General features: G+C 40.1%; 1 protein-coding gene across 2 annotated transcripts in view; it reads left to right on the forward strand.

The window, feature by feature from the left end:
* LOC124516586 (protocadherin alpha-C2) overlaps nt 1-16,079 on the forward strand; it is a 128,894-nt gene that overhangs the window by 86,477 nt on the left and 26,338 nt on the right. For both annotated transcript variants that reach the window (XM_047086007.1, XM_047085999.1), the window contains 2 exons: nt 8,497-8,555; nt 11,248-11,336. In XM_047086007.1, the coding sequence (XP_046941963.1) occupies nt 8,497-8,555; nt 11,248-11,336 (148 nt within the window). The remainder of the gene's footprint in view (nt 1-8,496; nt 8,556-11,247; nt 11,337-16,079) is intronic.

Consider the following 16,079-nt stretch of genomic DNA (forward strand, 5'->3'; position numbering starts at 1 on the left):
ACTGCGTATAAATTATTGGACAGTGCATGAATGTGCGGATGTGTTTGTGTAGTATGTCGCCGTATGCAAACTTGAAAACAGTGGTTTGCTTTGTGATACTTTAAAGTTGTATTTCAGGGGCCCCTGGGTAGCACAGTCAGTTAAATGTCCAACTCTTAGCCCTGCATTGGACTCCATGCTGGCCGTGGAACCTACTTTAAAAAAAAAATGTATTTCAGAAGCCAAATTTTTGTTTCATCAATAGTGATGACCTGTTATCTTCCCAAACAACTACTTTGTAGCGAGGACTTTGAGAGGTACTATAAAAGGCATTAATAATTGTCCCTCCTATATTTTTGTGATGTATTTTCATTGACATTTTGCTGTCTTTTTATTAATGTCCCTAGTTTCACATCCTAATTCATGCTAATCTTGAGGAAAGTAATGCTTAAATACAGAAAAAAAAAAAAGATGGATTGAGAGAATTTCCCATGTACCTTGAGATGTATCAGAAAAGCCTGATAAATTTTAGTTGATACATAGCAGCCACAGGAGGCAGAAGGCAGATTAAGAAATACAAGGGGACACAATCAAGGCGTTTCTAGAATTCTTTAGATCATAGCTTTTGGAAGCATGTAAAAAGGCCTAGCTTTAAGTAAGGATGCTGTAGACCTTTGCTTAACAAATTCTTGTGAAGTCCTTTTGGGCCTGGGTGGGCTGCAGATGGTGAAGAGGCTGGGAGAGCAGGCCAGACAAGCTTGCCACCAACTGGGAGCTGGAAGCTCCCAAAGGACACTCTACCATCGTTCTCCTGGTTCAGAGCTTGGGGCAGTTTGACACATGAACTATTTCTGTCTTACACTGACCTGTGTGTTAATGCATGTTTTGGTACACAAATCTTTAATTGAGGAAGAAAATTATGTCAGAAAAGTGTTTGCTCTTGTGGGATTTTTCCAGGAGAATGTGTGATTTGAATTAAAGCAAATTTCTGCCAGCCACTTTCAGGAATCCAGTAGAGAGCCCTAAGATCTATAGCTCCTGACATTATTACAGTTAAGAGGAGAGAGAGAGTCAGGTCAGCATGGCAAAATGGGAACAAAATCAGTCAACTCTGAAAGTCATGACCGCTAGATCAACCTGTTAAATTCCCATGTTAGGCTTTCTCTTTTCCCTACCCAGTTACTGCAGATGGCATAAGAGTCCTGAGGTGCACTTCATGCCGTGTGCCTATGTTAAATGAGATGAAGATTAGATTATAAAGGATGAGTAAGGGAGTTTGCACTCATTGACCACTATGCTATATAAAAATGTTCTGCTTTGCAGCATATGGGTGGTTTCATTCCCTGTAAGTCATATATGAAAGAAACATTTACCAGCATCTAACATATGAGGCAATAAGCTCAGAGAGGTTAAGTAAGACACAATCATTCTGCTTGTCTATTTTAAGTCCGGTCAGTCTGATTCCAAAGACTGTGTTGTTTGAAATAGTACAAGTAGACAGAAATCCCAACGTATATACTTCTTTTCATATGTGATAACTTGGGCATTTCAGCCAGCATTGGTTCACCTAGTGGTGTAAGTTAACTTACTTTTAGAGATTAACTGCTTTTAGAGAAAGAGCAATTCCTTGAGTAAAAGTAGGTCACAAATGGGAGGATCAATGAATAAAAATGTTACTACCAAGCTGATTTATTTTTATATGTTTATCTGTTTTACTTTGGCATAGCCTGTTAAGATCTTTTATCTCTGTTCTTTTTCTGATTTCTCTTTTGTTGCTTATTAAACAACATTTAATACCAGACTCTAATCTTTTGACAGATTTCACCCCCCAGTGAGTTTATAGGATGAGTCACTTGTGCAGTGAAGTTTTTGAAGTAACTGTTTGGCAATGGGGCAGAATTTCTCTTTGGAGATTTCTGAAAACCCGATATTGAATGTGGTTGGCACCCCTTTCAGAATCTCCAAGAAAAGGAAACCAAATCTTAAGGTAGATTTTGTGCGTCTGTGGTCCTGTGACTGCTAATGAATCACTCTGAGTGCTCTGGACAGACTTGTCCAGCTGTGCTTCCATGGGACCAGGTGGCTCAAGGTGTGGAAATCACAAAAGACTAGCAGAAATAAGATAAGTTTGCTTTCATTTATTTTCAAACAATTTGGAGTCATCAAATCTTGAGTATTTCTGCCACTGTGTATGCACATTCACCCTCATTCCAGATGCAGTGATCTGAAAAAGTTAACTCTTCTTTTAGTGGCTCCTAATTTATCTCCCCTAGGACTGACTTTTCTATCTGGTGACTGTGTCCTGTTTCAGAATTTACACTTAGTGCAAAGTGACATGGTGTTATATTTATAAAAAGAGTATGGTGGTCAGAATAGGTAGAGAAATTCTATTTGTGAACTTCCATTCCAGTGTTGCATCCTCTTGTGGTCACTTTTGAGTGGGTGGGCTGTTTTGTCTTGCCATTTCCATACCGGTTATAGGACTGTTCTTCTGAGAAAAAGTTTATTTTCTTTCATCTGATAATATAATAATTGCTTCAGATTACCTCCTTCCTCCCTTTTTCTGCAGATCTGCTGAGCCAGATGGAATTATGGCTGAGCTCTTCTCGGTCTCTTTATCTTGCACATATTCTGACTGATGAAGAAATCTATTTATTGTAGCTTGAATGTCATTGGCCTACCCTTTCCTCTGACCCAGGAGTGAGCTGTCACATGGGCATCTGGTCTACCTCCAAACACTCTGCAGGGACACAGCCTGGCATATTATAAATCGTCTATTGGCATGCTGTCTGCTTGACAGAATAGCAGAGTCGGTTCTGGATACTTGCCTTGGTTTTCCACCAATTTTTGCTCTCAATGAGAGGTTAGGATGATGTCAGTTTTCAAATATTTGAGGAAAACTTGCCATCACCAAGCCCAGTGGTTTAGATGGATTTAATGGAGATTTACAGGTGTCTTTGAATGTGACTTTTGTTAGGAATTTACCTAGCTCAATTTTTCTGTGCATATTAAGTATAAATGTAAATTTAGTTTATCCATATGATAATTTTTTAGCATTATAATCTATAATCATGATTTCAAAAAATCAAAGGGCAAGAGGATTCCTTAGCAGCATTTTAAATCTGCTCACCTAAAAATTAAAATTTTTTTCTTTCAGGAATTTGAACTTGACCTGCAAAGAAATATCTGACATTGCAAAAGTGAAGAAACTTTAGTTCCTTGGCACATAAACAACATGAGTTCCTTTCTGGCCTTGCAGGGTCAGAACTCTGGGCTCCAGGGAGGTGAAACTGTGAGAGAGAGGGTAACTGCTGTGCTGGCAGGCTGTGTGTCCAGAATTAAGCAAACCTAGCATTTTCTGTTGTACTGAAACCCATTCGGTATATTTTAATATTGTGTTTATTTTACTTTCCTGCTTCATGGATTAGGGATTGCAAATGACTTCAGAAGAAAGTATTTCCCTTAGAATCCACATATTTACCATCTTTTCAACTTGATTTACTAGAAGACTAATATATAACAGTGATTATTTTAAATGTTATACTTCTTTTTGCCTTAATGACCAATAGTTTATATATTCATTTGCTATTGCTTTATAAGAAATTACCACAAATTACTGGTTAAAAATAACTCTCAGTTATTGTCTCAGAGTCCTGCAGGATGTGAGTGGGTTCTCTGCTCTGGTTTTCACAAGGCTGAAATCCATATGGCAGCTGGGCTGAGTTCTCTTCTGTGGGCTTTGGAAAAGAATATGCTTTTAAGTTCATACAGGCTGTTGGCAGAATTAGTTCTTTTTAAAAAAAAATTTAATGTTTATTTATTTTTTGAAAGAGAGAGAGAGAGCAAGCTGGGGAGGGGGCAGAGAAAGGAGAGAGAAATTCCTAACAGGCTCTGCACCATTGGTGCAGAGCCCCACATGGGGCTCAGACTCTCCAACCGTGAGATCGTGACCTGAGCTGAAACCAAAACCAAAAGTTGGATGCTTAACCGACTGAACCACCCAGGCGCCCCAGAAGTTAGCTCTTTCTGGACTACTTACATACTGTTAGCTGGAGGTCACTTTCAGCTCCTAGGGGTTGTGCTCAGGCCCTTGCCCCATCATTGCCTCCATCATTAGAGCTAACAGGGGAGAATCTTCTCTCACGTGGAATCTGTCTCCAATTTATGTCTTCAAATCTCTCCAATTTATGTCTCTGATCTCTAGACCCAGATTTAAGGAGCTCACATGATTAGGTCAGTCCCGCCCAGATCGTTTTCGTGTCTTTTTTTTTTTTTTTTAATGTTTATTTATTTTTGTTAGAGAGAGACAGTGTGAGTGGGGAAGGGACAGAGAGAGAGGGAGACACAGAATCCAAAGCAGGCTCCAGGCTCTGAGCTGTCAGCACAGATCCCTACATGGGGCTCGAACTCACAAACCTCAAGATCATAACCTGAGCCAAAGTCAGACGCTAATTGACTGAGCCACCCAGGTGCCCCATGGTTTCCTTGTCTTAAAGCCAAGCGTGTCATACGACATAACCTAATCAGAGTGAGAGCCATCATATTTATTCTTGGAAATTATGCAGGGCATGTACACCACAGTGTGAGGATCTTAGGAGGGCATTTTAGAATTCTGCCTATCATAGTTTATATCAGTGTTGACACAGTATCACTGAAAAAAATATGCAATGGATACATCCTTAATAGAGTCCTAATAGAAAGGAAAAGGAGATGCTACTTATAGTTTCATGTCTCAGAGGGCCATTTACTGATAGCTTCAACATAGATTTCCATGACAGAGTGTCATTTCCGGAGTGGTCTAATGATTTTTTTTTTTTTTTTGAAGGAGACAGGGTATTTTAAACCTAGTTTGTTTTAAATTTTTCTTGAAAAGGTGATTCATCCTTCTGTAGCTCAAATATTCTATGGTATAAATATTACAATAACATGGTAATAATATCATTACAGGATAAATTAAATCTTTGCTACAATTTTGATAGAATCTTAAGTGGGTTCCTGTTCTTCATTGATGCTATATCACCCATATGGACTACCTAATTCATTTTTTCCACATCTGGAATTTTGTGGCCATTAGTGTCCTGAAGGACTAAGCTTTGAAACGACAGACATACTGGGGCTTTTCACCAATAGAAAATAAGCATAGTTCTGGAATGTATCATCCAAGTGTTAGGGAACTAAACAATCACAGTTAGTTCAGATCCTCACTATATGTCTCCAGTATGTCAGAGATATCAGAAGTCAACCTTTAAACTTGAGTTTTTCCAACTTTAATCAAGTTTGGTTGAAACCCATGTGCATTTATCACTTTAAATTATGTATCATTTAAAAGTAAATCAATATCTGTGAAACTCAGAAGTAAAAGAAAAAATTAAAGTACAGTTGGCCCTTGAACAACACGAGGATTAGGGGTGCCAGACCCATGCAGACTTGAAAATCTGATTATAATTTTGGCTCCCTTAAAACTTAACTACTAATAGCCAGCTGTTGCCCAGAAGACTTACTGAGAATGTAAACAGTTGGTTATCACATATTTTGTATGTTATATGTATTATATACTGTATTCTTTAAAAAAAATCTTTTATTATATTTTATTTTATTTTTTGCAAGAGAGAGAGAGAAAGAGACAGCAAGCTGGGGAGGAGCAAGAGAGAGGGAGAGAGAAATCCCAAGCAGGGCCCTGACGTGGGGCTCAAACTCACAAACTGGGAGATCATGACCTGAGCCAAAACCAAGACTCCCATACCTAACTGACTGAACCACCCTATATACTTTATTCTTAAAATAAAATAAGAATAGCCTTAGAGGAAAGAAAATGTTATTAAGAAAATCATAAATAGAACGCCTGGATGTCTCAGTCAGTTAAGTGTCTGACTTCAGTTCAGATCATAATCTCCTGATTCATGAGTTCAAGCCCCACGTCAGGCTCTGTGCTGACAGCTCAGAGCCTGGAGCCTGCTTCAGATTCTGTGTCTCCCTTTCTCTCTGCCCTCCTCCCCACTCAGACTCTCTGTTTCTCTCTCAAAATAAATAAATAAACATTTAAAAAAAGAAAATCATAAGGAAGAGAACATACATTTACAGTACTGTATGGTATTTATTGAAAAAAATCCACATATAAGTGGACCTGTGCAGTTCAAACCTCTGTGGTTCAAGGGTCAACTATATACATGTCATTCTGTGTAAATTAATTTAAAACACGAACTTTGGTTTAGGGAGACCTAAATGTAACGATCAACAAATCCACCAAATCAGGCAAGTAATTTAATCTCTCTAAAGCTCAGATTTCTTATTTCTATACATTTAAATACATTAATATTATCCTTGCATGATCATAAATTTGTTCAGAAACATTTTAAAAACCTACCAAATACCTGAACACTGCTCAGCTCGGAGGACATAGCTATGTATTATGAATATCTGAGCATATTCATATGTTTTATGGACAAAACAGATATATCCCTTTTATAGAATTTATGGTCAAAAAAAGTGTTAAGATAAATGCAATAATATGTTTAAAGTGCTTATCTCATTGCCTAATATTGTGTGGATCCTTAAAACATTCTGTATTCTTCCTTACCTTTTCCCTGCCTGATCTTACTACCCTAAGTGATCTCATATCTATGATTCTGGCAAATGAATCTGAGAGGCACCTTGTTGTTGATGGACTATCATAGAAAATAGCAGCATGAGAAACTGTCGTTGAGGAAGTGACTCAGTGAACTGAGTTCCATGGTCAGTCCCACTAGAATTGTGCCTCTCAGCAAAATGAGGTTGGTGCTCTCAATCCAAAGATCAAGTGGCAGCAGTTTTCATCATGAATGTTATCCAATCGTAAAAAAAAAAAATTGGCAACATTTACTTAACAGGTGTCCAAGTCTTTACTGAAGAAAGGTTCTCACAGTTGATACTAGTTCTGCTGATGGTAAGGGAAGAGATGATGGTGATTTGATTAATACAAATAGTTCAGTCATATTTCCAGGTTTACAAAATGATTTGCAAATGGTTTCTTTTGGTTCCGTCCAACACAACTAGTAGAAAATGGGAAACCCTTTCATTTCTTCTGTGGAGAGTTTCATGCTACTTTACATGGAGTATCTGTAGTATTCTGAGAACTGCTTCAAGGATAAAGCAGCTTGCATATTCACATCTTGCCAGCAAAGTTGAAAGGAGCGAGGGCAGTTAGTGTGTGGGGACATTTGAGGAAAAGTATTCTAGACTTGTAGCTTTTCCTGGGCCTTGACTTTGGCTAACTCTCTGAATACCATCTAACCACCCCCTAGTCTGTCTGAAAGTTGAGATGCTGATCACTTCTTTCCTAGGTGTTGTGAAAACGTGTCTTTATGAAATACTCTGCATCCTTTGAATAAACTATAAAAATGATATGGACAAGAATTATTGACATTTTGAAGTAGTTTACTGGTATTACTGTGGCTTTGTGTCTATGAAATATGATAATTATAATCCAGAGGAAAATACAGAATACAGCCTCCACCTCTTCATCTTTCTGCTCACATAGACCTCAGTATTCAGTGACAGGGCCGTGAAAATACATTTAAAGGAAGACCTAACACAGGTTTTTTTTATAATAAACTTTTTGCTAATAAATACAAGATAGTGACAGTCATCTCCATTTTGTCTCCTGTGATTCCTGAGTGGCTTCTCTTCAGCCCATAACTCCTCAAACAGTCTTCTGGGGCCTATATGTTCCTTCTTTGTCCACTCCCCTTTGAATTGACAGTTTGTAGACAGAAGGCAACAGATCTTTCTAATACATAGGTGGTGCAGCGTGAGTCAGGTTCTTCCTGGGTTTCAGCTACTCCCTGTTAAACAATCAGAGCTTGGTGAACAGTAATTGAGTGAGGAGGCAAAGCACTCAGAAAAGCAGGGAGCGAGTGCAGTTTTATGAAAAGGATTACGTAGCAAAATAAGATCCAGCTCCCGTAGTGGTTTATTTTCCTCTCTCTAGTATTCCTCTTCAGTCAGCAGAAGAGGCAGTTATCAGTCACTGGCGTTATGACTGGGCACATCCATCCTGGGTCAAACATGCTGCAGTCTGCAAAGCCAGCAGCAGATTGCAGTCCTCTGCAGTCCGGCCAGACCAGCAGAACTTGTGTAGTTGTGCACCCTGTTTTAGCTTGAACACCAAATTGGAGATGTTCCCTTAATGAGGCATTTGAGGGCAAAAACAATGAAAGCTTTCCCTGTCTCAAAATAGACTGCCCTCCCCCTGTTGCTGCTTTAGGAACGTAGACCTGTTTTGAGCAAGGCGAAGCCACAGCTGGTCCTCACAGCATCATTAAGTCTAGTTTTTCATGATATTTAGTCTTTGCAAGGACCCTGATGAGCTAATTTTCTCACGAAGCGCTGTATATCCAGATACCCTCATAGAGTTGCACATAAAATGGCTCCTTCAATGTTTTTTTTCACATACATGGAAATATTTAAGAAACAACTAATCAATCACTGGGAGATCTCTGTTTTGCCTTATTAACACAGCCTCCCTTTGTGATTTTGCAGCCACGACAGCCCAACCCAGACTGGCGTTACTCTGCTTCCCTAAGAGCAGGAATGCACAGGTATGTGTTTCCTTCCTTTTTTTCAATGAGAAGTACTTTAACTTTTTATGTCTCAGACAAATTGTGTGTGTAGGGGCTGGAAACTGTTGTTTAGAAGCTTTAGATACTTTTACAGGGGAACTTTGTCTCCATGTCTATTCCTTGAAACATTGAACATACTGCCAAATGCTTCTCAAACGCTGGCAATAAGAGTCTCTTGCAAAATTACAGAGACAGACTGCTGTATACTTTTCTCTCATCAAAATTTCCATAAGGAATTAATGACAACTTCTTTCATCCCTTCTCCACCTATGCTTTCTGTCCCTCCCTTAGAAATTATAATGAACACTGATGCTTTTGTACTGGAATATATGTACATGTTGTCTGCCTTGGTTTGCTATCACACATCACCTCTTATATCCTATCAACCACAGTAATCAGCTCTTATTCTTGTTCATGTTTACGCATATTAGAATCTCCTTATCTTTTCCATCTTGTTACTCTTTTGTTTCCCTCAATGGCATGGGCTCTTCAGAGGATGAGCCATGTGAAAGGCCTTTATTGAATATCTGGAGACCCAATCTAGCTTATTTTAAATTAATCTAGAGTAATAGCATTACTCTAAGACTCAGATTAATATAATTTTGCTTTCTCTACTTTGTCTCTGTGACAGTAATTGATTAACTACCATTATTCCCAGAGCTGATTTAATGCCATGGGGCCAAATAAAAGATTCTTTATGTTTGAGTGTCTTTGGAAACCAAGAAACCATAACAATCAACACCCACCAAAAGGATTTAGTTTTAAAGAAGGAATAAACTCTAAACTTAAGCTCCTCAAAATGTGAGCAACACTTAAGTAGATCTTTACCAAACCTGGATCGATTTTCTAAAGAGAGAGCTCACAAAGTATGTGTTAAGTTAATGAAAAATTAGTTTTAAGCCCCTTTAGAAATGCATTAAAGTAAAATAAATTAACACATTCTCAAGCATTACAAGTTGAGCAGAAATCATTATAATGGGTGCTGTGTCTGAACAAGAAGCAATCAGTGAAGGGCTGCAGATCATAGCTGGCATAGTGAGATGTCACTTTGGAACCAGGGTCACAATTTTAGCCCAGAAACACTTATGCAGATGCCAGGATACGAGGTATCAGAGGGATTCTTTCTGTTTGTTAGTGACCAGTTTATGCTTTGGCCTGCACCTGAGCTATCATTGCAAAACCATATAAGAGGAGAAAGCATGGTTTATAATACCAGCTTATTCGCTCCCAGTTGAATCCGTACTTTACTTGAAAAGTACCAAAGCCATGAGATGTACCTTTAAAAATTCACTTAAAATAAAATACTAAAACATTATCACTTCCTTATTCTATTTTCAAGTGGGGAAAAGAAAGCCAAGTATCCTCCTATTCAGGTTTCGATTAAGATATTATGAGATATAAGTAGGATAAGAAATGTAATCAGAATGGAAGCTAAATGTAATTTATTCCCCACAGTGTACTGAGCAGGTATTAGAGTTGTAAACTTAAAGAATACTTCTTTTTTACACATATGCTTGGCTTCCTGGCAGTTCCAGCCTCAGACATCATGTAACGGTATCTGGAAATTCTGCTTTGAGCTGAGCTGGTTCCCAGGTAGTTACATCTTCAGAATGAGTCTGATTAAACCCATATAAGTTGCTGGTAGAATCCAAGAACACACGAAGTATATTACTATTTGGAAAAAAGAGAGTATTCTAGGATATAGATGGAGGGAAGAATAACAGTAGGGCAGAGCGTAATGAGTGAATTTCGATTAGATACGTTATTCAAAGTCACAGAGTGAGAAGATACTCAGTTTATAGATGGGCTTCTCCCACGATAGTTCAAGATTGTCTGCTCTGCTGCCTCACATAACCCCTCGGACAGTAGTATAAATTTTGTCTCTGTAACTTAATTTGCAAGATGAACCGATGTCTGTTTTAAAATAATCCTCTAATTCTGGTGAGGATGTTCTTGGATGATGTTTGCTTTTAGAGTCTTTGTTCCTTCCTTCATCCATCTAACAAATACATGAGGGTCTTCTATGTGCTGGCATTAGACATACATCGATTAATATTTATGAGTGCTGCATCCTTGAATAGCTTATATTCTATCTCTACTTGCCTCTAAGCATATCCCACTTTATGTCTCACTACCTGCAGTAGTTCATGCTGAATTGATTTCTTCTGAATTGGGATCTGTGAGTGGTGATGATAGGCTTCCTCAAGTCCCAGGAAATGTACTAGGATGGGTTGTTTGCAAGTAAAAGATACAGAAAGAGTAAAACAGAAAATAAGGTCAAGAAGGAATTGGGTAGCTAAATGGGAATGATGCTACAGTTGCCACCAAATAATTTTTTGTGTTTTCGTCTTTGCTATAGAGAACCCAGAAACAAGACAATCAGCAAGAGAGGCCTGGGGCTTCTGGTAGTAAGCTCTCCTCCTCTGCTTCAGCATTTAGATGTTAAAATGGCATTAGCCCTCTGATGGGCTTCCTGTTAGATTTAGTGAATGCCATGTGGCATTGATGATGACCAAAATTGTCTTAAAGATAAAACATGTTTATTGCCTGAATGGTATAGCAAGCAGCACATAGCCCTGCCTCCAGAGATGTATGCATTTTCTGAGGGTGGCAGGAGATCTGGAGAGGCATTTATGGTCTAACCATGATTTGGGTCTGTGTGTTTACTCAGCTCTGTGCACCTAGAGGAGGCTGGCATTCTACGGGCTGGGCCAGGAGGGCCTGATCAGCAGTGGCCAACGGTATCCAGTGCAACACCAGGTAAAGACCCAAAGTGTCTCTCTTCTTGTGTGGGTTCTAGCAAGCAATTAGATGATCTGTTTGTTTTTAAGACCAGGAATATTAATGGTTCTCTTTTTAGTCTTTCTTCTTTTCCTTATATGTATGACATCCTTACATACATGCATGATTATTTTAGTTTTCTACTTAATGTCCTTCAAGAACGGAAAACAGATAAAGGTGTCTCTGTGTGTGTGTGTGTAGCTGTTTTGTAAAATAGCCAGGCATCTTTCTTTATTTTTTTAAGTTCATTTATTTATTTTGAGAGAGAGAGCAAGACAGTGCACGTGGGGGAGGGCCAGACAGAGAGGGAGACTGAGAATCCCAAGCAGGCTCTGTGTTGTCAGCATAGAGCCTGACATGGGGCTTGAACTCGTGAAACCATGAGATAAGACCTGAGCCAAAACCAAGAGTCGGATGCTTAACTGACTGAGCCCCCTAGGCGCCCCAAACCAGCATCTTTCAAATACTTAGGCTGTCTGAGCTACACAGAGAAGATCTGGTGGTCTTATGCACAGAAATGACACTGTTAGCAAAGATCTTTCAGTTGGAGACAGTGGAACCCCATTCAAAGTGGTAAGCAAAAGAGAGATACATAGACACATAAACAGATACATAGATAGATGGAATGGAGTTTCTCATGGAAGTGGAAAGTTATGAAAACCAAGACACTACTCTCTTTGACTTCAGGTTAAAGTCAGATCTGCTTCTTTCTGCACATCTATATGATGATCTGTATCACTCTGCAGACTGACTTTTACTGCCTTGACATGGACATTTCCAGACATGAACATCTCACAGTGTCTTAGTTCAGAGGACCAATGGGGACCAATTCCTAACCTAAACTTTCAGGAAAGAGAATCTTCCAGGTTGGATCAAGAGCCAAGTGGCTGATGAGCATAGACAAATTGCTTAAACTCGTATTTCCATAGTTTCCTTATTCTTGCCCAATCACTAAAGCAATGTCATATAATAAAAATATGGCTTTGGAGGTCCATCCCTGTGGCAGTTTTCAGAAAGGAAGGATTACAGAGACTGCAAATGGTGTCCATCATAATCCTCTATTAATAGAACATCATAATGATGATAATAGTTACTAATTATTGAGCCATTATCAACTCAGACATTGGGCCGAGCTCATTATATATGTGATCTCATTTATTCCCCATGACAGTCTTGCAAGGGATTTATTAGATCTATATTACATGTGAGAAACTTGAGACACCAAGAGGGTAAGAAACATACCCAGGTTCAGGCAGTTTTGTAAGTGGCAGAGGTAGGATTCAAACCCTGTGTCTAGCTCCAAATCCAAGTGTATCTAGCACTTATATTCATACCATGGCTGGCTTGCAAGAATCCATCCAAATTCAAATACATACATAGATACATTACAGATGACATAAGTGTGTGTGTGAAACATTCTTTCCAGAAATAATCAGGTGCTTTTCAAATGATTAGGCTATCTGAATAACATGTGCAGCAAAGGGCCCATTTTTGCTGGCAATTCTAAGAGCTTTCATTGATTCTAATCAGCCAGCATTTGCTATTTGTGAATGTTGCATGATTCAACTAAAAGTCACATTTGTCAAAAAAAAAAAAAAAAACAAATGCACAAGCTAAAGCAATTCATTAGAGTTAATATTGCCAGATGGCAAAGAGAAGAACATAAAATAGTTCATTGACAAATCTGCAGCCCCAATACCAGTGGTGAAGTGAAGAAGTGGCTTTGGGCTGCCAAGTATAGCAGGATAGGAAGCATCTGGAATGGTAAGAATGATGCTATGAAAGCAGCCACAACCTTGCCCTGCTCACCTGTCTTCAGGGCTTTTCTTGTTCCCACAGAGGGTTTGCAGGTCGGTCTAGTGAGCCAGGAACTAAGGTTGAATACATTCTCCTTTTGTTGATGATGCTGGTGGGTGTGTATTCCTAGGCAAATATGCATTAGGAGCTGTCTGCTGATTATTTCAGGTCTCTCCTTCAGATTTAAAAGAATGTTAGGAACCCATCTTCTTCACACAGAAGATAGGGAAGGAGTCCCATTACTCTCCTTCCCGAGTTTCCCAACCCCTCCTGTCTCATCCCTTCTGTCCAGGACTGTGCCTGGCTCCTGATTCGAGTCCCGGTCCTCATGGACTGAGCTGTACAGACTTTCCATCTTCCCAGTGCTCCATGGGTGACCTAGCCTTGCATGTCAACATACCTCCTCACAGTGATACTAAGTTAAAGGGAGGTCCCTCTGCCTGCCATTCTGACCTTTTGACACTTGACAGTTTTAGGACTCAAAATACGCCTGCACTGTTAGTAGAGAATAGCTGCAGCTGGGCAGAGAGAGAGAGAGAGACCTGCTGTGCACTAATCCTCATTCACACGTCTTCCTGAAAGTTGTTTTTCCTCCATTGATGAATTCTTTTGCTTTGTCACTAAACTGTTCATTTATCTTCACAGTCCTAGCATAAGGATCTGAAAGGATCAATGGGGATATCACCAGGTGATGTTTCCTGCAGGATAAACAAGTCAGGCATTAAATTGGTTAATCCTGATGACTGGCCCCTCTCTCCAGCCTCACCTCTGTGTGAGCAGACCTGGCCTAAGGGCTTCTTCTTTAGCAGCTTCCCGTGAGACAGAGCAGAGAAAGAAATGGGCTGAGGAGGGAGAGCCTGGCATCCAGTTACAGCTTCTTCAGAGGGAGGAATGTATTTGGGGGGAGGGGCATTAAAGGGCCAGTCATTCACAATTACAACTCTCACTTTCTCAGTGTGAATGTTCTCAAGAGGTTTTAATGAGTGCCTTTGTGTGATCAGTTCCTAGAGGGAATCCCAAGAGGTTGTAAAAAGACTGCGCCTTTGAGACAGCTGGTCTGGCTTCAGGGCACCAGACTGCTTTGCTCTCTCCTACTGGTCCTTCCGGGGCCCCTCTTCCTACATTTCACTACCTAAGGCAGCAGTAAATTGTTCCTGGAGAGGGACATACTATTTTCAGAAGAGCTCAGGGAATTCCAAAATACACAGCACTGCCAAACATAACACTATAGTTTGTCAAGGAAGACCCCAGGGGATCTGGGACTAAGCAGTGAAAGATTACTTAGGCAGATGAGGTGACTAAGGCAGTAAGGCCTAGAGGACCTCAGTGTTGAGGGACCAGACAGTGGTTCTCCAAGTACGATACTTGGAGCAGACACACTAACAATTGCTACCGAATCAGAAATTCTCAGAGTGGAGCCCAGAAATCTGTGTTTAACAAGCCCTCCATGTGCTCCCGATAAACCCCAAAGTTTAAGAACTGGTCTAGAATCAAGAGTACATGTTCCTGAGGTTGTCTTATATCTTTGGAGGCTCAGAAATCATGCGAGGAAGGCATCTACTTATGATTCTTGCAGGAAGCAGGAAGCAGGAAGCCTTTCCCTATATCAGAGAGATCATCACTAAGAGCTCAAGCTCTCGGTCAGAGTAACCCTCCTTTGAATCCTAGCTCTGTTACTCAGCAGTTCTGAGTCCCCTATTTAACTTTTCTGGTTCCTAGTTTCATTCTCTGTAAAATGGAGATAATAGTAGTGTCCACCTGATAAGGTTGTTACAAGAATTAAATGAGATAATACACGCATATTACACAGCCTAGAGAACAATGTTTATAGTAAATGGGAGCTATTTTAGTGATTTTTCAAGGTAGGAGTCTATCTTTCACATTCAGAATTTAGGTCTGAGTTGTTCTGAGTAGTCTCTGTGGGAAGGCTCTATTATAGAGATTTTTCTCAAAGTGCCTGTTTTTTTGTGTCTTTGGGGGATTGTTTTTGCCCTGGTTTGCCATATCTCTTCACTCTGTGGTAGATGGACATAGTTTATGTGCCCTAGTTTTAGGGGGAGTGAGGGGGAATTCATGCTTTTGTTTTAGGATTCCTACCTCTCTGACAAAATCAACTTTGCGTGAAGGGGCTTTATGCAGACTCCATCTCTGATTCTTCCCCAGAAAGAAGGCATGATCTTTAAGTTTTTTGGAATCCATTTAGGAGCACTGCCAACATGAATTTTTCCACTTCACGAGTGAGGACAGCCTCAGGCCTCGTTTGAGAATTTAGAAAGCATGCTGTTCCACTAACCTGCTCACCCTCAACTTCTGCTGTTGTCATGGTGATGACAGTCCTGGGAGGTGTGTACAGATCCTTATTAGGGAAAAAAATGAGGTCAGCGGTCTCTGTGTGTGGGGCAGCTCCTTCCTCAGCATTGTCCATTCTCACCTGCGTCTCAGGGCCAGAGGGCCAGCCTGGCTTAGAGGTCTCTAGCTGAGGAACGTGAGTGAGTCCTTGTGAGATGCACTGTTACTTTCTGGGGGTTTGGAGTCACCACATCTGCTGGAGTTCTCTGTGTAGCTTGTGTGGTGTGTTCTGACCTGGCCTGGAGGGAGGGAGCAAGATAGTGTGGGAAGGCGAATTAGAATCCTCTACCTAGGAGAAGCCATGAAACTTGTCTGTACTGGCTTCATTCATTCCCCTTCATCTCCTTCTTAGAAGAACACGCTGTCCCTTCTATTTTTAATGGTCATATAAATGAAAAACTAGATGGAAGACTTCCTGGTTTTTCTGAAATTAAACATTTCTGTTTAGTAAATGGATTCTGAGATAGTTCTTTCCTTCCACTCTGTGTTTCCCCCACCTCTCCCCCTTTTTCTACACCCTTTCCCCCAGGATTGGTTAGCCCCGGGCAGAATACAGTCAGAATTGGGACCATGATA

The sequence above is a fragment of the Lynx rufus genome, unplaced genomic scaffold (assembly GCF_022079265.1).
Source record: "Lynx rufus isolate CCGP_SWC_20201006 ecotype Redwood Valley unplaced genomic scaffold, mLynRuf1.p SCAF_1, whole genome shotgun sequence".
NCBI classification, from domain to species: Eukaryota; Metazoa; Chordata; class Mammalia; order Carnivora; family Felidae; genus Lynx; species Lynx rufus.